Source organism: Microcaecilia unicolor, chromosome 6 (assembly GCF_901765095.1).
Source record: "Microcaecilia unicolor chromosome 6, aMicUni1.1, whole genome shotgun sequence".
Lineage (NCBI taxonomy): Eukaryota > Metazoa > Chordata > Amphibia > Gymnophiona > Siphonopidae > Microcaecilia > Microcaecilia unicolor.
In genome coordinates this window covers 148,517,166-148,543,326 of record NC_044036.1, presented here as the reverse complement: position 1 = coordinate 148,543,326, position 26,161 = coordinate 148,517,166, and the positions used below count along the sequence as shown (strand labels likewise).

The following is a 26,161-nucleotide window of genomic DNA, read 5'->3' as shown; positions in this document are numbered from 1 at the left end:
CCTCTCAAAAGCTAATTTTAACCAGCACTTCTCCAGACCTGCAGTTAAAAACCAAAATGAATTATAATGCATGCATCTTGGCAGTAGTTCATCCATAAGGTGGAAGGGGGCAAGATATCACAGACATTTAAATATTTATATGGCATAAATGCCTTTTTTACTAGTAAGTAATAATATTCTGGGCATATTCAAAATGATTAAAGCAGGCAGGAGAGGCTCCTGCATTGAAATTGCTTGTCTGTTGGCTAACTGCAGATACTTAGCAGCACTTAACTGGTTACCACCACATAGCGCTCCTTGTACTAAGCGGCAGTACAGGAAGTACCATCAGGCTACCGCAGCAGCCTGGCAGTACTTCCCACCCCTAGCATGCCGATTACCGCCAGGTTAACGCAGGAGCCCTTACCGCCACCTCAATGGGTGGCAGTAAGGGCTCCCCCTGAAAAGCTTTACTTGCCACGTGGCCATTTTCTGTAGAAAAGTGAGACTTCCCTTTTACCAGCTGCGGTAAAAGGGGGCCTCAGCGCATGTGTAAAACATGCGCCAATGCCAGCGCTGGCCCCCTTTTGCCGCAGCTTGGTAAAAAGGGCCCTGAATATTCGCAATTAACTCTTGCACCAAAGCCGGCTAACTTGTAGGCATTCCGGGGGCAGAGTTGGCCATTAATGCAAAAAAAAAAAAGAAGGAAAATGGGCCATTTTACTGCTGTGGTAAAAATTGCCAACACGCACAGGAAAAACCTGTGTAAAGGCACACTAAGGCCACTTTATACTGCAACTTACTGACCCTCTCCCCCTTAAATTGATGATTAGAAACAGAAACAGTATTAGCCACTGAGGTTCATATTAATGATAAATCAGCAGAAATTAAAACATGTCATATAAACAGTGCATTTTTTCTAGCAAAAAAAGGTGCCGGTACTCAAATGCCTGGCCACCCTTCAGGGGTGGGGAGATCACTGAGGAACTCACCCCACAATAGCCAGGCTGCCTACAACCAGTCACAAAATGTATGACAAGGCAGAATTGGTGTGTAGAGCCTGAGTTCTTTCATTAAAACTTGGGAATCATGGGTCAATTTTAGCGGACAATGGAAAAGGTGCCAGTACTCAGTACCCCCAAGGACGCCCTCAAAAAAAGCCCTGCATATAAAAGCCTCAGGAAAGACTTCAGCTATATCCACTCCACTTTATGCCCAAACCAGGTATCTCTACTTATCAGGCAAAAAAAAAAAAAAAACATTCAGCTTCAGTCTGGTTAATTCATTGGGAGCTTTAAAGTACTTTACAATTGTAATATTAAAGCTGTGAGCAATTTTATAGTTTACCTGCAAATAAAGTAATTCATGACATGAACTCTGACAGTTAAGACATTTCTAGGACTGGGACTGTATTTCATCTAAGTATTCTCTGCAACAGGACAGCTGTCACAGCCTACAGCTATTTTTATTAAGAAACGGACACTATTCCCATGAGCATGAACCATGATATTGGATTGTTCAAGGACTTTCACTTAAGGATCGAGAATCAACAACTTCTCAGCCATCTGTGACCTATCAAGTGTTGGAGCTGCAACGGAAGGACAACCACAACGCAAATGTTTTCTCCCCAATATGAAATGCCAGTGCATTTCTTGTTACTGGGAACCTGGGGAAGAAGTTGTCTCTGCAACTACATGAGCACTACCCTCTTAGAAATTCAATAATCTATTCTAGGTGTCAGTGGCAAAGATTACTACTACTACTACTAATCATTTCTATAGCGCTATTAGAAATACACAGCACTGTACACATTATACGCAGATACTTTTTCTGACTCTAGTGGGCTCACAATCTAAGTTTTTGTACCTGGGACAATGGAGAGTTAAGTGACTTGCCCAGAGTCACAAGGAGCTGCAGTGGGAATTGAACCCAGTTCCCCAGGATCAAAGTCCACTGCACTAACCATTAGGCTACTCTTCCACTAGCAACATTCCATGTAGAACCTCAAATAGCAGCAACATTCCACATTCCACTGCTCTAACCACTAGGCTACTCCTCCATTAGCAACATTCCATGTTGAATCTCAAATAGTAGCAACAGAATCTCAAATAGTAGCAACATTCCACATAGAATCTCACATAGGGAAAGGGAAATGGGGATTGATATACCGCCTTTCTGTGGTTTTTGCAACTACATTCAAAGTGGTTTACATAGTATATACAGATACATATTTGTACCTGGGGCAATGGAGGATTAAGTGACTTGCCCAGGATCACAAGGAGTTACAGTGGGAATAGAACCCAGGTTGCCAGGAGCCTGCTGCACTAACCATTAGGCTACTCCTCCACTTGTCTTGTTACATCAGGGTACATGCAATTATGCTCCTTTGGGGAAGTGGGAATTGGTTGCAATGGGGATTTAGGGCACATGCTTCTGCTTTATTTAGGTAATAGCATCCTCTGCTCCACATCCTGCCTAGCAGATAATCAGTCTCCCATTTCAGCTGCTAAGGTGTGTTGGCAGAGCATGAAATTTCAAATACAATTAAGTGAGCAATAAAAACATTACACTAGACAGACTCAGATTAGAGCTTACACCTTTCAGTTATGCCCGGGTACAGTAGGTATTTACTTGTCCCCAGAGAACTACGATCTGATTTTGTACATGAAGCAATGGAGGGTTAAACAGCTTATAAGATACAAGCAGCATTAGTGGGATTTGAATCTTGACTTCACTGGTCCTGAATCCACTCCCCTAGTCAACAGGCTATGCCATACACCACCAGGTAAAAGAGGTTTGCTCCAGAGTGTCTTCGGCGAGATTGCCGACGCTTTTGTCTCAGATTACAGCACAGTTATGTATTCCATAGTGTGCTGCTATCATTTTCAGAATCGACATTCGGTATCTTAGACATAATTGGACTCCTGATGCAGGCATTTCAGCCGAAACACGGCCCTTGTTGAGTCCACTGTATATAGTTGTGAGCTATTTGGAATAAAGGACTTTTTTGTAGTGTCTCCAGTCGAACGCTGTCCATCATTTGTTCCTTTTGGTCATCTCTGCTGTTTGCATGCTTTGGTTCGAGGTGTAGACATTGGTTCTTCTCCTTTTTTCTCTTTGTTTGATAAATAACGTCTGAGCATCTCTACAGTGCAGGGGTGTCACGGAAGAAGAGGGCCTACTTCTAGCTGCTTCCATATCTTCTGAGACGGCCTCTTCTGCTCTGTGCCTTTCTGATATTTTGCTTAGGATCCCTTGGTCTGAACTTCAGCCACTGCCAAATGCATTATATTTTGTTTCTTCCCCTAGTGAAAAGTATGTGCCCTAGAAGCCCATGCATGGAAGGCTGCCAAGAACTGGAAGAATGTCTCATTAATTGCTTGGTCCTTGCAGCTACCTGATAAACTTTCAGTTTAACCTTCTAAAAAGCGGCAGGACAGAAGTGAACCAAAGTGATCTGTATGCATTTTTCATTTTTATAAAAGGCTTAATTAATGTCCCTCCATAGAAACAAAATAAAAGTGCTTTATATCCAGTGCAGTCACCTATACCTTACTGACTAAACTATATATTTTATTTTAGTACATTTATACCCAGTCAGGACGCTAATTCCATAAAATCTATGAATATGCAAATTACTAACATTTCTACACATTTTTCTTTTGTAGAGGGTTTCAAAATTCAATCTTTCATTTGCAGGACTGTAAATAAAGTACCTAAGCCGATCATTTGTGTGGCAGATGTGCCATTCAACAGGACCTTATTTACAACATATCTGACCAACTGAAAGTTCTTCTTGGACCAAATGAAGTATTTTGTGCCTGTGCTAAATCTGTTCTCATCACCATAGACACCAGACAGCTAATGAGGATCTTTTCACACATTTTAGAAAAGAGAATAGTAGGGCCAGCTCTCTCTTGCCCCTTATTTTGGACTAGAATAAAACATCCGGTATTTAGAAGGATGCTAAAAAATGCACTTGTGGAAACCTTTGGGTTGGAAGTACAAGAGGTCATGGCAGCCATTGTGCAGAGCCAGCTGCAAGGGGCAGAAGTGAGGGGGCTTTGCTACTGCCCCCAATGTCCCACGGGGGGGGGGGGGGTCTTCTCCATGGCGCAGGCTGGGGAGAGTGGAGGGAAGGAGGGGAGCTTGTGGGGTGGGGGAGAAAGGGGACCACAGGCAGTAAAAACAAACAAAAAAGTTATGTGGTTGCTGGCAATATTGAGCATTGGCACCTACATAGCTAAATGGACTGAATTAGGACAGCTTCAGCTGCCCTAAATTTGACTGCTATGCGGGTGCCAGAACCCACATAACTGTAGGCGTCACCCAATGCCACCCCCTGTACCGCCCCTGAGCTGCCCATTTTTTAAAAATAGGTTGTCAGAGTCGATATTCAGCTGCACTCCCCGGTTTATTGCGGCTGAATATTGAGGGTTAGGTGGCTCCAGGTAATTTAAGTGGGCAGGAGCTTCTCCTGCCAGCTTAAATCGCTTTAAATATCGGAGTTTGAAATTGTACAGAGAACGGTGACAAAAATGATTAAGGGGATGGAACGACTCATGTGAGGAAAGGCTAAAGCTCTTCAGCTTGAGAAAAGACAACTGAGGGGAGATATAATAGAGGTCTATAAATTCCTGAGTGGAATGGATAAATGCAAATCGATTGTTTACTCTTTCAAAATCTACAAAGACTGTGGAACATGCCATAAAGATTCATAGTAATATGTTTAAAGCAAATGGGTGAAAATAATTTTTACTCAACTGATAGCTAGATGATGTGGTAAAAGCTGTTAGTACAGCCGAGTTTAAAAAAGGTTTGAATATATTCCTGGAGGAAAAGTTCATAATCTGCTATTAAGCTAGATTTGAGAAAATCCACTGCTTATGACTGTGGGTAAGCATGGAAACTACTTTTTGGGATCCTGCCAGAGCCTTGTGACAGAATTGACCACTGTTGGAAACAAGATATTGGACTTGATGGCCAAGTATGGCAATTCTTATATTCTTACAGGATTGGTGAAATATAAAGATTATTACATAAATATAGTAATATAGAAAGTGATGGCAGATAAAGATATGAACAGTCCATCCAGTATGCCCAACAGTCACACTGATTCTCAATTCAAGATTAAAATCATCAATGAATGTGAGATTATATATTTGATCATGATCTTTCTTTGGTGTTTCTGGGACATAGACCCTAGACGTCCACCTGGCTCTGTGTTCCAGCTACTGGAGTTGAGGTCAAAGCCCTCTCCAGCCCATCCTAAACTGGATTGCTATATGTGGGACACAGACCGTACAAGCCAGCCCAGCACTGACCTTAGTTTTTATAACCAGAGTTGCCACCTAAGCACCACTTAACATATCATTAGACATAAGACATAAGCATCGCCACACTGGGATAGACCAAAGGTCCATCTAGCCCAGCACCCTGTCTCCGACAGTGGCCAATCCAGGTCACAATCACCCGACAAGATCCACAGAGCGAAGTATTTTGTACTGCTTGTCCCAGGAATAGTGGATTTTTCCCTACGTCCATTTAATAACATTCTATGGCCTTTTCCTTCAGGAAGCCGTCCAAAACTTTCTTAAACTCTGCTAAGCTAACCGCCCTAACCACATTCTCCGGCAATGAATTCATAAGACATAAGCATTCATTTTCTAATTAAATATCCTCTGTGTTCATCTCACGCCTTTTTGAATTCCGCCACATTTTGGGTGTTAACAGCCAGGCCTTTTTGGGAGTGTAGTACTCCATGGTCTTGAATACCGCATGTTTTCTATTGGCTGCTAAAATTGATCCATGGTCCCCAAGTATTAAAGAGCCCAGCCTCTACATATCTCAAATACACTTATAGAGTACCCCCTACCCCCATGGGAGCTGCAGTGTAAGTACATAAGTATTGTGTCTTCAGTCAATGTGAAGGTGCATGCTGCAGCCAGCAAATAAGAGCCCCTGAAAAATGTGGGAGAGACAGGCTACAAAGGCCGAACTGTCAAGACAATAAGGGTAGGAAAAAAATGTTAGCTTTGTAAACGTCCTTTTTATCATGTATCTGATCAGTACTGGCAACACATACAAAAACCAGAAGTTACATAATAATATGTTATTTCTTGCCCAATCATACAACACACATTTTAAAATACTTATTGCATATTCACAGCTATAGAATAAAGTACCGTTGCTTCATTCAAAGTTAATCACATCAGAGATATGTACGTTACATTAGCATTTTTCACATTCTAGTGTAAACAATATGTGCACATGCTTTATTTTTTTTTTAAACAAAGAAATGTAGCATAGAACGCTTAATTCAATGTTTCAAACCCAACATATCTGGGCTATCTTTAAAAAAAAAAAAACAGTGTACGCATTTTGATTTTCACTTAGTGTAATGCTTATCAATCTTTTTGTGGCTGTGACTTCATGACTTTGGCAAAATAAAATTGTGTGATCCTCTTCCTACCAGAAATTAGGCATAACGGTGCACCTATGAAAAGCCCACTCAGGTTGCAATCTCAAATATGGGTTTTGTGACCCCATTTGGGGTCCCGACCCACAGCTTGGGAAACTCTGACTTAGCAGTATCCTCAGGTCAGTTGGAACCAGAGATAGCAGAAAGCATTCATCTCCAAACAACTGAGGATTTTTTCCTCTTTTGCATCCTGCTCCAATGTTAATTTAATCTAATCATTTCATTTTCATTCATTATTTCATTTATTAGCTCTTATAGCCCATATTACCCAAACAACGTTCGGGTCAATGTGGCTTACGGTGAGCAGGTAAGTTTACATAAAACAAGAGCTAACAATATTGCCAGGGTATATAACAATGTAACTAGGGTAGACACATGGAGTGAATGGAATTACGTGAAACAACAGATAATCAATACAGCTAGAATTGATACATGGAGTATATGGAATGTATGGAGCAATGGGTTGTAGATCAAACCAGGCTAAGTGCATGAAACAGTAGGTTGCAGTGTAGCTCGTGTATCAACTTTGGCAGCTCAGCATTAACTCAACAAGGCAACAGTGTGACAGACTAATGGGAACATATTAATGGTAATCAATCTGGTGACAGTTCTCAGCCAGGGCACATGCACTATGGCTCCTTTCAGAACCTTGCAATCACATGACCTTAATCCAGCCACTAGGTATCACCACTGTGTGGGCCTGTGCAGCATCCGAGCCCTGCTGGATCCAGGGAGAAGACGATCTGAACCGGTACTTGAACTCATGTTCCTCCACATGGCAGTGCTCTGGGCCACAGGAATGGCCTGCATTTTTTAAAAATTTATTCTCATTTTACGTGAAAACGAAAAAACAAAACAAAAAGAAATTACCTTATTAACTTTTACTCCTTCCTTCACAGTCTGCTTTGTTACAAGATTATACCCGAGCATCTGTTCTGCAAGCTTCCCAACAACATTGTGACTATTAAAGAAAAAAAAGAAAAAGATGGATTTTTGTTTTCTTGTATTTACCACCATTACCAAAACAGTTGATTCTCTTCAGGCCGCATCACACAAGTCAGCTCAAGTTTGACTCACTTACCCCTGGACTCTACATAAAGTGCATAAAGATTGGACCCGAAATCGGAACGGATTCTATAACAATATGCGTAATTTAACAAGCTTAACAAGCTAATGAGAACTGATAACAGCACTTAACAAGCAATCATGAGCACTAATTGGAACCAGGGGCGTAGCCAGACTTCGGCGGGAGGGGGGTCCAGAGCCCGAGGTGAGGAGGCACATTTTAGCCCCCCCCCAACTTTGATCCCCCCCCCGCCGACGACCCTTTCGACCCCCGACGTCAGAAACAGAACGAAGCCTTGCAGGGGAAAAAGAGGACCTTGGCTGGCGGGGGTTGGGGTCCCCCGTCAGGAAAGGTAGCCCACGGCGACAGCGGGAGAGGGTTGGTGGCGGGAGGGGGGGGGTCGAGAGGGTCATTGGCAGGGGGGTCCAGGGCCAAATCTACAGGGGCCCAGGCCCCGTGGCCCCACGTAGCTATGCTACTGATTGGCACTGATTAGAATTTCCACGCACAAGTCGCTAAGCACATTCTGTAACGAAGTGTGCCAAATTTCTAACGCACGCATGGGAAATGGGCGTTTCGTGAGCATTCCCAAAATCTACGCGCCTAGTTATACAATACGGCCTAGTGCGCCTAAATCGACACACAGGGATTTATACCAAGTTTTCCTTGGTGTAAATGGATGCGCATAGATTTAGGCGCTGAAATATCGACTGAGCATATTCTATGATCGGGGCCTAAATCTAGGGATCGATTGTGGAATACGCTTAGTCGGCACTGATTTCAGTGCCAATCCTTTAGGTGCAGAACTCTCATGATATTTAAGAAGAATGAAGTCTATTTATTTATTTATTTGTAACACTTATACCCCGCACTTTCCCACTTATTAGCAGGTTCAATGCGGCTTACATAATATAAATCTCCACCCAAGCTGCAAAGGACTCAAATACAAATCAACCTATGCATCCAGCTTCTCTTATATAAGCACGCAACTATGGAACACACTACCAACAGCCGTGAAAACAACATACAACCACCTAAACTTCTGGAAACTCCTAAAGACTAACCTGTTCGAAAAGGCATACCCTAACGACCCAACCTAAATGCCTCAACCCAGCTACAGTACAAGATAAAAGTTCGTATTGGACATAACCTAACCCTTCTTCCCTACAACCCCCAATATGCCTATCACACTTGATCGTTACTCTGCCATAACCTCACTTTGTATTTGTTCATACCGGTATTGGTGATCGCCTCTACTGTACTATGTAAGTCACATTGAGCCTGCAAATAGGTGGGAAAATGTGGGATACAGATAAATAAATAACAGGTTTACAAGATAACACAGATTTGATAACAGCTGTAATATAGTGTATGAAGAGGTGGACAACAAAATGTGGATGAGTAAAATGGGTAAAGGAGGAAGAAGGTGGAGGTAGGGAGTGGGAAGAGGGTGTATATTAGGATAGTGTGTTGTTGATTAAGGCATAATGTATAATGAGGGTTGGAAGAGGGATGAATTCAGAAAGGATTAAGTAGGGAAGCATATTTCAGGTCCTGTCATATAGTCTGATCTATGAGATTTGAGACAAGGCCAGCTCAGGAGTTCATCCACTGCACAGTTCCTACTTAGCAGAACAGAGCAGACTGAACAGCAGCCACTGTTTGAAAGGCAGCAACAACCTTAATACTGGACAGTAAGGTGATGAAGGGTATATTTATCAGTAAGGATGGCTAGCTGAGGGAGGGGAGGGAGGAAGGAATGCTGAAATTCATGAATACATATTGAACAGCAAATCACTACTACTCACCATTAAGGACCTTCCAGTTGGTCTTCAGGAATACCTATCTTCTCTTACCATTCCTTACTCCCCCCATCCTGTTCTCTCCAGTCCCTCAATGAACACCGACCTAGTCCTTCCAGGACCAAAAACAGACACCACGTTTTTTTTTTATAGGGTCTGTGCCAGAGCTGGTGGTTGGGAGGCGGGGTTGGTGGTTGGGAGGCGGAGATAGCGCTGGCCAGACTTATACGGTCTGTGCACTGAAGAGGACAGTACAAATAAAAAAAGTAGCACATATGAATTTATCTTCTTGGGCAGACTGGATGGACCGTGCAGGTCTTTTCCTGCCGTCATCTACTATGTTTATTATGTTTTTGCTGCACCTTTCCTTTGGAATTCTATGTTCCTGACGCGCCGTGCTGATCAATCAATCAATAAAGTAGTTCAAAATCGACTTAAAGACAACAGCTTTTTACCCTGCTTGAGGGGTATTGTTACCAAGCTGCCGGGCTTTCCCTTTACCCTATCTCTGTTTCCATGATTCTCCTTAACCTCACTGAGGCCTCCCCATCACCTTGTGCTCCCTGTATGTATGGGTTTCATCTTTTCTATCAAATATTGTAGTTCTTTTTCTCTATTTGTTTTTTTTTTTTTGGTAATTTTAGACTGTAAACCACCTTGGTCTGCTAGTTAGCAAAGGCGGTATAGAAAGTGTAATAATTAAATGAAGTACGAGTAGGTTTCAGCTACAGAAACTTGAAAAAAGTGGGGAGGGGGAGGTTTGAGAAGTACACTCCTGAGGACAGTTCGGATGAGGAGGAATGTAGAAGGGTGAAGGATGAGAAACAGGAGATTGAGGCAGGGGGAAGTGAAGGGATGAAAGACAAAATAGACTGATAAAGGATGGGGTGACTATAAGAGTTGCTAAGTACGTAAGTAGTGCCATACTGGGACAGACCAAAGGTCCATCAAGCCCAGCATCCTGTTTCCAACAGTTGCCAATCCAGGTCACAAATACCCGGCAAGATCCCAAAAAAGTACAAAACATTTTATGCTGCTTATCCCAGAAAGAAGCAGTGGATTTTCCGCAAGTCCATTTTAATAATGGTCTATGGACTTTTCCTTTAGGAAGCCGTCCAAACCTTTTTTAAACCCCTTAAGCTAAACGCCTTTACTGCATTCTCTAGCAACGAATTCCAGGGTTTAATTACACGTTGAGTGAAGAAAAAGTTCTCCGATTCATTTTAAATTTACTACTTTGTAGCTTGATCACATGCCCTCTAGTGGAAAGTGTAAACAGACGCTTCACGTCTACTCGTTCCACTCCACTCATTATTTTATAGACCTCTAGGGCAGAGAAACAAAGAGAGATTGGGAGACTGGTGGAAAGCTAGACCATAGCTGATAAATTAACCAAAGAGGAACTGCTATAAGGGGAAGGGGAACAGCTGGCTTCTGCCAATGCTGTGCAATGGTGCATTATATGAGAGACTGATAAGCTTTTTGTTACCCATGGAAAAAGAATGGGAAAATAGTTTAATATATTGGCACCTGAAGAAGCTGTAGCCCCTCTCTCTCTCACACACACAGACCCTCAAAAGATGTGACAGCTTGAATATATTGTGCATATAAGACCAAATTCATGTATTATATAACTTCAAAAGACTTACTCTTTAGTTAAATGTACCCCTCCCTTTAATCCACTACTGAAGACACCCTTTCCTCTTCCTCCAGCTAGGATCTGAGCCTTCAGAACAATTTCCCGTGCGTCTGTAAATACAAAACACAGAAATATTCAGAGAATTAAAACAGATATGACTGCAAGGGACCTCAAGACATCATCTGATCCTTTCTTCTGAACTAGGTAGGAGATACTTTATCTGCATTATCCTAGACAAGCATTTACCTTAAAAACATTCCCTGCCACAGTTTCTAGCACCTGGTCCAAAGGCTATCTACTTTTAATTAAGGAAATTTGTTGGTCAACTGGTAAAGACTAGGGAAGAGACATTTTTCAGGACTACCTGCTCTCCCTTAATTTTAAGGAGAGGGATTTTTGTTGTTTATATATATCTTCTGTCTTTTTATTATGAGTATATGACTGTGTGCCCAATGCAAAGAGCTCCTAGCTCTGAGAACATGTCTGTTCTCTGAGAGCTAGGAAGTACTCCTGTAGCCAGGATCTGCCCGCCAGGGAATGTACTATCCTCTCGCACCGAGGATATGTCTCCAAGTGCTCTCCAGGAGGGAAGGGTTAGGACAGCTGTTATAGTTGGTAATTCGATCATTAGGCAAACAGCTGGGTGGCTGGTGGACGTGAAGATCGCCTGGTCACTTGCCTGCCTGGTGCGAAGGTGACGGACCTCACGCGTCACCTAGATAGGATTTTAGATAGTGCTGGGGAAGAGTTGACTGTCTTGGTACAAGTGGGTACCAATGACATAGGAAAATGTGAGAGAGAGGTTCTGGAAGCCAAATTTAGGCTCTTAGGTAGAAAGCTCAAATCCAGATCCTCTAGGGTAGCGTTTTATGAAATGCTACCCGTTCCACGCACAGGGCCCAAGAGACAGGCAGAGCTCCGGAGTCTCAATGCGTGGATGAGATGATGGAGGAGGGTTTTAGATTTGTTACGAACTGGGCAACATTCTGGGGAAGGGGGAGCCTATTCCGAAAGGATGGGCTCTGCCTTAACCAGGGTGGGACCAGGCTGCTGGCACCGGCATTTAAAAAGGAGATAGAACAGCTTTTAAACTAGAACCGGGGGGAAGGAAGGCCAACAGTCGCTCAAAAGTGCATGGTTCTGGATAAGGTATCTTTCAAAGATATCACCAAAACAGGGAAGATAGGGTATCCTGATAGTGAGGTTGCAAAAGAGACTGTAGTAGATCAGGTGTCCTTAAATAAAAATAAAAATCAGACAAAAGATTGCAAATTAATACTGTCAAATACTGAGCATGATGTAAACAGGAACAACAAACATAGTTTGAAATGTCTATATGAAAATGCCAGGAGCCTAAGAAATAAGATGGGAGAGTTTGAATATATTGCACTAAATGAAAAATTAGATATAATAGGCATCTCTGAGACCTGGTTGAAGGAGGATAACCAGTGGGACACTGTCATACTGGGGTACAAATTATATCGTAGAGATAGGGTGGATAGAATTGGTGGAAGGGTAGCATTGTATATTAACGAGAGCCTTGAATCAAATGGATTGAAAATTCTGCAGGAAACAAAACACTTCTTGGAATCACTATGAATTGAAATTCCATTTGTAAAGGGGAAAAAGATAGTGATAGGAGTTTACTACCGTCTGCCTGGCCAGGATGAACAGACGGATGCAGAAATGTTAAAGGAAATTAGGGACGCAAATAAACTGGGCAACGCAATAATAATGGGTGATTTCAATTACCCCGATATTGACTGGATAAACGTAACATTGGGGCACGCTAGGGAGGTAAAATTCCTTGATAAAATCAAGGACTGCTTTATGGAGCAGCTGGTACAGGAGCCGACGAGAGAAGGAAAAATTCTAGACCTAGTCCTTAGTGGAGCGAATGATCTGGTGCAGGAGGTAATGATGCTGGGGCCGCTTGATAACAGTGATCATAATATGATCGGATTTGATATTAGCTTTGAAGTAAGTATACATAGGAAATCAAATACGTTAGCATTTAACTTTAAAAAAGGAGACTATGATAAACTGAGAACGGCAAAATAAAAATTTAGAGGATCGGCTGCGAGGGTCAAAATTTTACATCAGGCGTGGATGCTGTTCAAAAACACCATCCTGGAAGCCCAGGCCAAATATATTCTGCATATTAAAAAGGGAGGATAGAAGACCGAACGACAGCCGGCATGGTTAAAAAGTGAGGTGAAGGAAGCTATTAGAGCTAAAAGAAAATCCTTCAGAAAATGGAAGAAGGAACCGACTGAAAATAATAAGAAACAGCATAAGGAATGTCAAGTCAAATGCAAAGCGCTAATAAGGAAGGCTAAGAGGGACTTCGAAAAAAAGATCGCGTTGGAGGCAAAAACACATAGTAAATTGTTTTTAGTTATATTAAAAGCAGGAAGCCGGCAAAAGAATCGGTTGGACCGCTAGATGACCGAGTAAAAGGAGCGATCAGGGAAGACAAAGCCATGGAGAAGAGATTAAATGAATTCTTTGCTTCGGTTTTCACCGAGGAAGATTTGGGTGGGATACCGGTGCCAGAAATGGTATTTGAAGCTGACGAGTCGGACAAACTTAATGAATTCTCTGTAAACCTGGAGGATGTAATGGGGCAGTTCTACAAACTGAAGAGTAGCAAATCTCCTGGACCGGATGGTATTCACCCCAGAGTACTGATAGAACAGAAAAATGAACTTGCGGAGTTATTGTTAGTAATATGTAATTTATCCATAAAATTGAGCGTGGTACCAGAAAATTGGAGGGTGGCCAATGTAACGCCGATTTTTAAAAAAGGTTCCAGAGGAGATTCCAAGAAATTATAGACCGGGGAGTCTGACGTCAGTGCCAGGCAAAACGGTAGAGATTATTATAAAGAACAAAATTACAGAGCATATTCAAAAGCATGGATTAATGAGACAAAGTCAACATGGATTTAGTGAAGGGAAATTTTGCCTCACCAATCTATTACATTTCTTTGAAGGGGTGGATAAAGATGAGCTGGTTGATATTGTGTATCTGGATTTTCAGAAGGCGTTTGACAAAAGTACTTCAGGAAAGATTCCAGAGGAAATTAGAGAGTCATGGAATAGGAGGTAGTGTTCTATTATGGATTAAAAACTGGTTAAAAGATAGAAAACAGAGAGTAGGGTTAAATGGTCAGTATTCTCAATGGAGAAGGGTAGATAGTGGGGTTCCTCAGGGGTCTGTGCTGGGACCGCTGCTTTTTAACATATTTATAAATGACCTAGAGATGGGAGTAACTAGTGAGGTAATTAAATTTGCTGATGACACAAAGTTATTCAAAGTCGTTAAATCGCGGGAGGATTGTGAAAAATTACAAGAGGACCTTACGAGACTGGGAGACTGGGCGTCTAAATGGTAGATGACGTTTAATGTGAGCAAGTGCAAAGTGATGCATGTGGGAAAGAGAAACCTGAATTATAGCTACACCACGCAAGGTTCCACGTTAGGGGTCACGGACCAAGAAAGGGATCTAGGTGTCGTCGTTGATGATACGTTGAAACCTTCTGCTCAGTGTGTTGCTGCGGCTAAGAAAGCAAATAGAATGTTAGGTATTATTAGGAAAGGAATGGAAAACAAAAATGAGGATGTTATAATGCCTTTCTATCGCAACATGGTGCGACCGCACCTCGAATATTGTTTCAATTCTGGTCGCCGTATCTCAAAAGAGATATAGTGGAATTAGAAAAGGTGCAGAGAAAGGCGACAAAAACGATAAAGGAGATGGGACGACTTCCCTATGAGGAAAGGCTAAAGCGGCTAGGACTATTCAGCCTGGAGAAAAGGCGGCTGAGGGGAGATTTGATAGAGGTCTATAAAATAATTTTATTTTATTTGTTACATTTGTACCCCACATTTTCCCACCTATTTGCAGGCTCAATGTGGCTTACATAGTACCGTAATGGCGTTCGCCAAGTCGGTAGATAACAAATACAAGCTTATATTGTGGTCTAATGAGGTAGATGTGTATTAGGTACCATGAGGGTCGAGGGGAATGAAGATTGTATATTGTCCAGCATGATCACTGGTTATGCTGTGTTGCTGGGTGTGGGGATTTACGGTGGATCGGTGGGGTAAGCCTTTTTGAAGAGGTTGGTTTTTAGTGATTTCCTGAAGTTTATATGGTCATGGATTGTTTTCACAGCTTTTGGGAGTTTATTCCATAGTTGTGCGCTTATGTAGGAGAAGTAGGATGCGTAAGTTGTTTTGTATTTACGTCCTTTGCAATTTGGGTAATGTAGGTTTAGGTATGATCGTGATGATCTGATTCTATTTCTGGTTGGTAGGTCTATGAGGTCTAACATGTATCCTGGGACTACGTCATAGATAATTTTGTGGACCAGAGTGCAGATTTTGAAGATGATCCTCTCTTTGATTGGGAGCCAGCACAGCTTTTCTCGGAGGGGTTTGGCATTTTCGAATCGTGTTTTACCAAATATCAGCCTGGCTGCTGTGTTTTGGGCGGTCTGGAGTTTTTTTGTGAGTTGTGCTTTGCATCCTGCGTAGATTCCATTGCAGTAATCTGCATGGCTTAGGACATTGATTGTATTAGGTTTTGGAAAATTTCTCTCGGGAAGAAAGGTTTTAATTGTTTAAGTTTCCACATTGAGTAGAACATTTTCTTTATTACGGAGTTTACTTGGCTCTCAAGGGTAAGGGTTACGATCGATTGTGACTCCGAGTATTTTTAGGCTGTCTGAGGTAGGGAGGGTGTGTCCTGGGGTATTGATGGCTGTGGGTTTGTACTTGTTATGTTGAGATGATAAGATGAGGCAGTGTGTTTTTTCAGTGTTCAGTTCAGTGTTCAATGACCTTCATTGGACCCTACCTATCCTTCCAACTATCGCCCTATCTCCCTCCTCCCTTTCCTATCCGTTCACGTGCCGTTCTTTCATCTCAAGCTATTCTTGATCCACTTCAATCTGGCTTTCGCGCCCTTCATTCAACTGAAACAGCGCTTGCTAAAGTCTCCAATGATCTGTTCCTAGCCAGATTCAAAGGTCTCTATTCTATCCTCATCCTTCTCGATCTATCTGCTGCTTTTGACATTGTTGATCACAGCCTACTCATTGATACGGTGTCCTCACTTGGATTTCAGGGCTCTGTTCTTTCCTAGTTTTCTTCTTATCTCTCCCAGCGTACCTTTAGTGTATACTTAGTGGATCCTCTTCTACTTCTATCCCACTGTCAGTTGGTGTACCTCAGGGATCTGTCCTGGGACCTCTTCTCTTCTCCATCTATAATTCTTCCCTTGGTACTCTGATCTCATCCCATAGTTTTCAGTATCATCTTTACGTTGATGACTCCCAGATCTACCTCTCCACACCAGAAATCCAGGCCAAAGCATCAGCCTGCCTGTCTGACATTGCTGCCTGGATGTCTCAGCGCCATCTGAAACCAAACACGACCAAGACTGAGCTTCTTATCTTTCCCCCTAAACCAACCTCTCCTCCTCCCTCATTCTCTATTTCTGTGGATAACACTCTCATCCGTCCTGTCTCATCAGCTCGTAATCTTGGGGTCATCTTCAACTCCTCCCTCTCCTTCTCTGCACATATTCAACAGACTGCTAAAACCTGTCGTTTCTTTCTCTAAATTATCAGCAAAATTCGCCCTTTCCTTTCTGAGCACACTACCAGAACCCTCATCCACGCTCTTATCACCTCTTGCTTAGACTATTGCAACTTGCTTCTCACAGGTCTCCCACTTAGCCATCTCTCTCCTCTTCAATCTGTTCAAAATTCTGCTGCATGACTAACATTCCGCCAGCCCTTTCCTCAAGTCACTTCACTGGCTTCCTATCCGTTTCCGCTTACAGTTCAAACTCCTCTTATTGACCTACAAGTGCATTCACTCTGCAGCTCCTCAGTACCTCTCCACTCTCATCTCTCCCTACATTCTTCCCCGGGAACTCTGTTCACTGGGTAAATCTCTCTTATCTGCACCCTTCTCCTACACTGCTAACTCCAGACTTCGTTCCTTTTATCTTGCTGCACCATATGCCTGGAATAGACTTCCTGAGCCGGTACGTCAAGCTCCATCTCTGACCGTCTTCAAATCTAAGCTAAAAGCCCACCTTTTTGATGCTGCTTTTAACTCCTAACCCTTGTTCACTTGTTCAGAACCCTTATTTTATAATCCTCACTTTAATATTCCCTTATCTCTTGTTTGTCCTGTTTGTCTGTCCTAATTAGATTGTAAGCGCTGTCGAGCAGGGACTGTCTCTTCATGTTCAAGTGTACAGCGCTGCGTACGTCTAGTAGCGCTATAGAAATGACAAGTAGTAGTAGTAGTAGTAGTAGTAATGAGTGGAGTGAATCGGGTAGATGTGAAGCGTCTGTTTACGCTTTCCTAAAATACTAGGACAAGGGGGCATGCGATGAAGCTACAATGTAGTAAATTTAAAACAAATCAGAGAAAAAGTTTCTTCACTCAACGTGTAATTAAACTCTGGAATTCATTGCCAGTGAATGTGGTAAAGGCGGTTAGCTTAGCGGAGTTTAAAAAAGGTTTGGACCGCTTTCTAAGAAAAAGTCCATAGACCATTATTAAATGGACTTGGGGAGAATCCACTATTTCTGGGATTAGCAGTATAGGACGTTTTGTACCTTTTTGGAATCTTGCCAGTTATTTGTGACCTGGTTTGGCCACTGTTGGAAACAGGATGCTGGGCATGATGGACCTTTGGTCTTTCCCAGTATGGCAATACTTATGTAACTAGTCAGAGGAGGGCTCATCTAGATCAGCAGTATACAAAAGTTTTCTTAAATAAATATCTCCTGTTTCTCTCCTCCCTTGAGCTTTAGCTATGCCCGATAAGCTATCCTAAAGGAATTGTCAAAAGTTCTGTCTAAAATACTTCACTGCTGGACACTTTCTGCACTCCTGCTAGCTAACTATTTTGCACAACCAACATGGGCAAATCTTCTGAAATTCCCATGCACTGGAGCCAAAGGAAGTTCCCTCCCGCCTGCCAACCAGCAAGGCCTTTAGAAGAGCATGTGGGAGTTACTCTACTCCAGTCTACCCTTTGCAGTCCATGCCAATCCCAGTAGGTGGGTTTGTTAATGTGCATTCCTTAAGGAAACTTCATGAATTGGGGTTGAAAGGGGGGCAAGACTCAGGAATCATGGCAGGAAGTATTTTTTCATGGAGAGAGTGATAGATACCTGGAATGCCCTCCTGTGGGATGTGGTGGAGTTAAAAACGATAACTGAATTCAAACAAGCATGGGATAAACACAAAGGAATCCTGTTTAGAAGGAATGGATCCAAAGAAGCTTAGCAGAGATTAGGAAGCAACACTGGTAATTGGTGAGCAAAGCCAGTGCTGGGCAGACTTCTACGCTTTGTGCCATGATCGTGGCTGAACAGATTTGGATAGGCTGGAATGGAGCTTTTCAGGGGCTTTGATGATAACATCAGAAATTTTAGAACAAGGGCATATGCCATGAAAATGGTAAGGGCAAATCAAGACCAGGTATACATATGAAGAATCACATATCATAATGTAATGAGTTTATCTTGTTGGGCAGACTGGATGGACCGTACTGGTCTTTATCTGCCATCATCTACTATGTTACTATGTTTTGATCCAGAATTTGACACACCAGCGTGATCTTACGATCATGTACTTATGAAAACCATGGCTAAAAGAAGCACACACAGAGGGGGCAATTCTATGATAGGGCACCTGGCAGAAGCCCATTCAATAAAGAAATGTAGGTACCTACTTTCATATATTCTGGTGCTAGTCCGTAAATTATTTTACATGTTAATGTGCAGATCTTGAAAGCGATTCGTTCTTTTACTGGTAGCCAGTGTAGATTGAGACGCAGAGGCTGCGCAGGAACCAAGCGCGATTTTCCCAAGATCAGTCTCGAAGCAGCGTTCTGGGCAGTCTGGAACTTTCTCAGTAAGTGCTCCTGACAGTCTGCATATATCCCACTACAGTAATCTAGGTGAGACAGGACTAGCTAGTGAACGAGAGTGCGGAAGAGCTCTCTGGTGAGACAGAACCTTATACGCCGCTGCCTCCATATTGCATAGAACATCCTCTTGGTGACCGCTCGCACATGCAGATCCAGTTGCAGATGAGGGTCCAGCTCAATACCTAGAAGTCTTAGGCTCTTCGAGACAGAAAGAGTCTGGTCTTTGATGACAAGGGTGCTTGTAATGAATTTGGTATGGAGGGATGAGAGGACAAGACACTGAGTTCAATCAAATCTTTTCTTGGGCCAAACCAACTCTACCATTATTCATGTTCTGGTCCAGTGGTTCCCAAACCTGATCCTGGAGGCATTCCAGCCAGTCAGGTTTTTGGGATATCCACAATGAATATTCATGAGTGATATCTGGATGCACTACCTCCACTGCATGCAAATCTTTCTCATGAATATTCATTGTGGATATCCCAAAAACCTGACTGGCTGGAGTGCCTCCAGGATCAGGTTTGGGAACCACTGTTCTTGTCATCAACTGACTAGAGCACTATACGTCCCTTTATGCTTATTTAGCACTTTCAAATGCCAAATGAATTAAACTAATTCAGATCACAGCTGTGAAACATACACGGTGCTAAGATAGACCACATTAACTACTCCAAAAGGAGGAGCACTGTTTACCTGTTATATCTAGGATCAAATTTAATATCCTCATGTTAACAGTCCCTTCTTATATTCAGGAGGGGAGGGGGAGCTTTCTTTTCAAAGGTTTAATGTGGTGCTGAAGGTTCATTCTTTTGAACTGGTGTTTGGTGGTTAGCTCTTCGGCTTTGATGGAAGAGCACTCTGCTGTCTAGTTGTGTCTCCTATTTATGTGATTGTTTTCTTTCCTATTTTACCTTTGGTGTTCTGTAATCCTCATATTTTAACGTGATTGTAAACCACTTTGACCTTTTGTCTAGTACAAGTGGTATATAAAGATGAAATAAGCATAAACAAACATCATGCATTTTATGCAGGTATTCCACACTTACTTCTCCTACCCTCTCACTTTCATCTGCCCAGACTAATCTCTGCATTCCCCACCCACCAAAATTAGATTTCAGTCTACAAGCTGTAGCACATTTTGTATTATGGAACTTGCTGTGCCACGAATTGAGAGCAGTGGATTCTTTTGTCAGATTTAAAGAAGGGGTGGTTATTGTTCCTGCCTTTTAGTGAGGGATAAGGAATTTGGCATCCGCAAGGTACTGTTTCTCCAGCCCCTACTTTCTCTGTGCTGAAATGGCTTGTAACCTCTTCCAAGTGTACAGTCTTAAGTTACTAGTTGCTTATGTGTGGAGGAGTAGCCTAGTGGCTAGTGCAGTGGACTTTGATCCTGGGGAACTGGGTTCGATTCCCACTGCAGCTCCTTGTGACTCTGGGCAAGTCACTTAACCCTCCATTGCCCCTAGTACAAAATAAGTACCTGAATATATGTAAACCGCTTTGAATGTAGTTGCAAAAACCTCAGAAAGGCGGTATATCAAGTCCCATTTCCCTTTCCCTTATGTTTATTATTAAAGCATGATATACTGCCTTATCTGTCTTATCTCTGAAATTATACATTTTCTTTACTGGAAAACTAGTCATTAAGAACATATATCTGTGCTACTGTGTGTGTAAGAAAAGCTATTTTTGCAAACATATGTTTGACAATAAATACATATTTGAACTGAGGTAATCTCCTGACTGTTGTTTCCTCCCCTTGGTCATCACTGCTGTTTTTCTTCACAGTTTATTCTATGCAGATACTTTCTCAGTCCCTAGAGGGCTCATGATCTAAGTTTTGTACCTGGGGCAATGGAGGGTGAAGTGAGTTACCCAGGGTCACAAAGAGCTGCCGTGGGAATCAAACCCAGTTCCTCAGGTTCTCAGCCCACTGCACTAAACATGAGGCTACACCACTTAACACGCCTGAGTGAATTCTGACAACATATTGGTATGCTATAGTGTAAGTTGATCAAAATGTTGCTTGGAAAATAAATGTGCAAGAAGAGGATGAGAAAAACTGCAAAGTTATATTTTTGCAACTGTCAAAAGAAAAAGCACAGGCAACAACAACAAAATTAAAAAAATATACACACAGCTATCAAACTTCAATAAGAGAACATTAAAAAAAAAAGAAAACATGTATATCTTGGAGGAAAGGAGAAACTGGGGTGACATGATACAGACGTTATATCTGAAAGGTATTAATCCGCATACGAACCTCTTCCGGAGACAGGAAGCTGGTAGAACTAGAGGACATGAATTGAGGTTGCAGGGGGGCAGACTCAGGAGTAATGTCAGGAAGTACGTTTTCACGGAATGGATGGTAGATACGTGGAATGCCCTCCCGCCGGAGATGGTGGAGATAAAAACAGTAATGGAATTAAATACGAGTGTGATAAACACAGAGAAATCCTGTTTAGAAGGAATGGATCTACGGAATCTTAGCGGAGATTGGGTGGTGACGCCAGTAATTAGGAAGCAAAACCGGTGATGGGCAGACTTCTACAGTCTACGCCCTGATCGTGACTGGATAGATATGGATGGGCTTCAGTGTAAATTTTAAGGGGCTTCAACATTAGTTTCAGAAATTTTAGTACAAGAACAGTGCTGGGCAGACTTCTACGGTCTGTCCCCTGAGATTGGCAAGGGCAAATCAAACTCGGGTATACATATAAAGTATCGCATACCATGTAAAATGAGTTTATGTTGTTGGGCAGACTGGATGGACTGTTCAGGTCTTTATCTGCCATCATTTACTATGTTACTTTGTAAAGGTTAGACATGCAATGGTGATCAATACAACAGCTCAACTGCTCATATACAGCAGGTTCTTTTTACATGAGCGGGATGGCGGGGTAGGGGTGGAGACAACATTGTATAATGCAGTCGAGCAGTTATTTGGTTAAACTTTGTATAATAAAGTAAACCTGCTGAATCTGATTTAAAGTAACCATTCTTGATCTTTCAGTATTTACCAAGTTGATTTACCATTTCATTTCATAGCTTCTAATTTAATTAAGCATCTAATTTCTAGAAAGGCTCACACAAATTACTTCTGTTTACCTTCCATCTTGCCCTGAATTCCCAAACTGTATTATGAAAGAATAGCCCATAAAGAAAAAAAATTATTTTTACTCAGAACATATAAAGCAATTTGGCTGCACTTTATGAGCATCTTGTAAAACACAGAACATGGTTTAACAGCCTTTTTATGGAAATACACCAAATCCATATGTAGCTAATAAGGTTATAGAGGATCTATTAGGTTAGACAATTGAATTGTTTTAACAGAAATTGCAAGCAACCGCAAGAAACTTGAAACATTAGCCTTGAACTGATAAAGAATGACAAGGCTGCACTTACAGAAGAATTTATCACTTCACTGAAAGAGGTCTAAGGAGACTATCCTGCTTATAATCTAACGAGAAAAACGCCCAAGTTCCGACCTAAATCGGGAGATGGACGTTTATCTCACAAAAACGAATAAAGCGGTATACTCGAAAGCCGATTTTTGGACGTTTTCAACTGCACTCCGTCGCGGATGCGGACAAAGTTGATGGGGGCGTGTCAGAGGTGTGGCGAAGGCGGAACTGGGGCGTGGTTATCTGCCGAACAAAGATGGGCGCATTTCACCGATAATGGGAAAAAAGTATGCGTTTTTAGCTAGAATTTAGGACACTTTTCCTGGACCCTGTTTTTTCACGAATAAGGCCCCAAAAAGTGCCCTAAATGACCAGATGACCACTGGAGGGAATCGGGGATGACCTCCCCTGACTCCCCCAGTGGTCACTAACCCCCTCCCACCACAAAAAATGAAGTTTCACAACTTTTTATTTTCACCCTCAAATGTCATACCCAGCTCCCTGACAGCAGTATGCAGGTCACTGGAGGAGTTGTTAGGGGGTGCAGTGGACTTCAGGCAGGTGGACCCAGGCCCATCCCCCCTACCTGTTACAATTGTGCTGCTTAATGCTTATTAGTCGTCCAACCCCCCCAAACCCACTGTACCCACATGTAGGTGCCCCCCTTCACCCCTTAGGGCTATAGTAATGGTGTAGACTTGTGGGCAGTGGGTTTTGAGGGGGATTTGGGGGGCTCAACACACAAGGGAAGGGTGCTATGCACCTGGGAGCTCTTTTACCTTTTTTTTTGTTTTTGGAAAAGTGCCCCCTAGGGTGCCCGGTTGATGTCCTGGCATGTGAGGGGGACCAGTGCACTACGAATCCTGGCCCCTCCCACGAACAAATGCCTTGGATTTATTCGTTTTTGAGCTGGGCGCTTTCATTTTCCATTATCGCTGAAAAACAAAAACGCCCAGCTCACACATTGTTGAATAAAACATGGACGTCTATTTTTTCCCAAAATACGGTTCGGTCCACCCCTTCACGGACCCGTTCTTGGAGATAAACGCCCATGGAGATAGGCGTTTTCGTTCAATTATGCCCCTCTATGTAACTGATGAAAAATAAGTATGCATATATTTATTTACTTAAACATCTAAACATGGAACACGATGGTAAAAAAAAAAAAAGATCATACAGTTTTATCTGCCCTCTGTGTTTGTCTAATGCTTTCTTACATTCTGATATTGTCTTCTACTACTTCACCAACTCCACAATGGAGCTGTTCCACTCATCCACCAGTTTTCCATAAAGAAATATTTGCTTAGATTACTCAGGTGTACTATTTCATCCAAGGTAGTCAGATGGGTAGATAAGGTTGACATCAAAAGTCATGATGCTTGAGTGCACAGGGAAAAGAAAGGCTAGTGGGAAAAAGGAAAGAGATATTGCCTCTGTCTTTGGTGCAACCTCAGAGTACTGTGTGCAGTTCTGGAGATGCCACCTTCAAAAGGATGTAGTTGCTCCAGAGGACATCTACTAAAATGTCATATGAAAAGTCTTAAGATCTAAATATGTATAGTTTGGAAGAAAGGCAAGAGAGAGAGGAGATATGATGGAGAAATTTAAATAACTCAATGGTATAAATTCCCAAGAGATGAGCCTTATTCAATTAAAAGAAATCTCTAGAATGAGGAGCATAGGATGAAGATAAAAGAGCATGCTTGAGTAATCTAAGGAAATATTTCTTTATGGAAAACTGTGTTCAGTTCTGGTCACTGTACCTCAAAAGATACAGCAAATTAGAAAAGGTTAAAAGAAGAGAGACCAAAATGATAAAGGGGATGGAACTCCTCTCATATGAAGAAAGGCTAAAGAGGTTAGGGCTCTTCAGCATGGAAAAAAGACGACTGAGGGGAAATATGATTGAGGTCTACGAAATCCTGAGTGGTGTAGAATGAATAGAAGTGAATTGATTTATTTACTCTTTCAAAAAGTACAAAGACTAGGGGACACTCAATGAAGTTACATGGAAATACTTTTAAAACAAATAGGAGGAAATATTTTTCACTCAACGAATAGTTAAGCTCTGGAACTTGATGCCAGAGGATGTGGTAATGGTGGTTAGTTTGCCTGGGTTTATAAGTACACAAGTATTGCCATACTGAGACAGAGCAAAGGTTCATCAAGCCCAACATCCTGTTTCTAACAGTGGCCAATCCAGGTCACAAGTACCTGGCAAGATCCCAAAAAAGGTTTGACAATCCAAAACCAAAAAAGTGAGGCAACACAAAGGGAGGATTCCAAGGATCTGGTTCAAAAACTAATAGTCTGCTATTGAAATAAGCATAGGGAAGCCACTGCTGGCCCTGGGATTGGTAGCATTGAATGTTGCTACTATTTGGGTTTCTGCCAAGTAATTGTGACCTGGATTGGCCACTGTTGAAAGCAGGATACTAGGCTAGATGGACCACTGGTCTGACCCAGTATTGTTATTCTTATGTTCTTATATGTAAACTGCTTTGCTGGTACCACAGAAAGGTGGTATAACAAATCCATGAGCCTTTATCTTTAATGCAGTTTAGTAAAAGTGCCCTAAACTTTCCAGAGAGCAGGAGAAATAGGAAATAAGAATCTTTCCACAGTTCACGTCGGCACAGACTAACATTATAGTCAGGTTTCCATTTATGCAATTAACTGAATTTTAAGAGCATACTTGTGGGACACACAGCTATCTGGTCTCAATGGCTCATCAGATGGAAACAGAGCTGTACCGAATAGCATATTTTACTATTCGGATGAATAAAAATAATGAAAAATATTATTTGGCAAAATACGAATAATGGGCATTAAGAGTTTTAACATAATAAAAGAAGCAATATGAAATCAGAGATCAAGTGTTCATTTCTGTAGGATTTAGCACAGTAGAGCCCAGGATTATTTATATTTGAATTTAAACCACTATTCGGCTAAATACAAATTAATATATTCAGGGCCGAATCAAAGTGAATAAAGATATTTGGTACAGCAGTAGATGGAAAACTCAAGTAAAATATCATATTCACAGTTTTTCAGTGTATTTAGATTTTTTTTTTTTTTTTTTTAGACAAGTGGAACATTTTGTTGAAGAACTATGGAATGATGATGATGAGCAAAGCGTGATAAGGGTTATATTTAGGGTTACCATATTTTGTCCCCCCAAAAGGAGGACACATGCCCCGCCCCCTTTCACACCCCACCCCCTTTCACACCCTCACTCTGCCCCCCCGTCACACCCTCGCTCCACCCTGTCACATACCCCGTCACCCCCCCTTCCCGTCACACCCCTCCCCTCACCTTACTACTGCCCTGGTGGTCTAGTGACCTCTTTGGGGCAGGAAAAAGCCCCCTCTTCCCTGCCCGGAGCGCTGCCCTGCATGCATCCTTCCTGTTGCTGATCCTCGGCGCCAATTCAAAATGGCCGCCGAGAGTTGAAGTCTTGTGAGGTCACTTCACCTCTCGGCGGCCATTTTGAATCAGTGCAGAGGATCAGCAACAGGAAGGATGCATGCAGGGCAGCGCTCCGGGCAGGAAAGAGGGGGCTCTTTCCTGCCCCGAAGGCGGAAGAGGTCACTAGATCACCAGGGCACTAGTAAGTAAGGGGAGGGGAGGCTAGCAATCTGCCCATTTGTCCCGATTTCTGGACAAACGGGCAGGCTGGTGGGTGGGCCATAGGACGGCCTGCCCACCAGCCTGCCCGATTGTCCAGAAATCCGGACAAACGGGCAGATTTGCAAAACCTGCCCGTTTGCCCGGACATGCCCTCAAAAAGAGGACATGTATGGGTAAATCTGGACATATGG

At 42.4% G+C, this 26,161-nt stretch overlaps 1 protein-coding gene across 1 annotated transcript in view; it reads right to left on the bottom strand.

Annotated features, from left to right (window-relative positions):
- SUCLG2 (succinate-CoA ligase GDP-forming beta subunit) overlaps positions 1-26,161 on the bottom strand; it is a 274,022-nt gene that overhangs the window by 147,297 nt on the left and 100,564 nt on the right. The window contains exons 3-4 of the mRNA XM_030206066.1: positions 10,978-11,077; positions 7,331-7,421 (exon numbers count right to left, since the gene is read on the bottom strand). Coding sequence (XP_030061926.1) covers positions 7,331-7,421; positions 10,978-11,077 — 191 coding nt within the window. The remainder of the gene's footprint in view (positions 1-7,330; positions 7,422-10,977; positions 11,078-26,161) is intronic.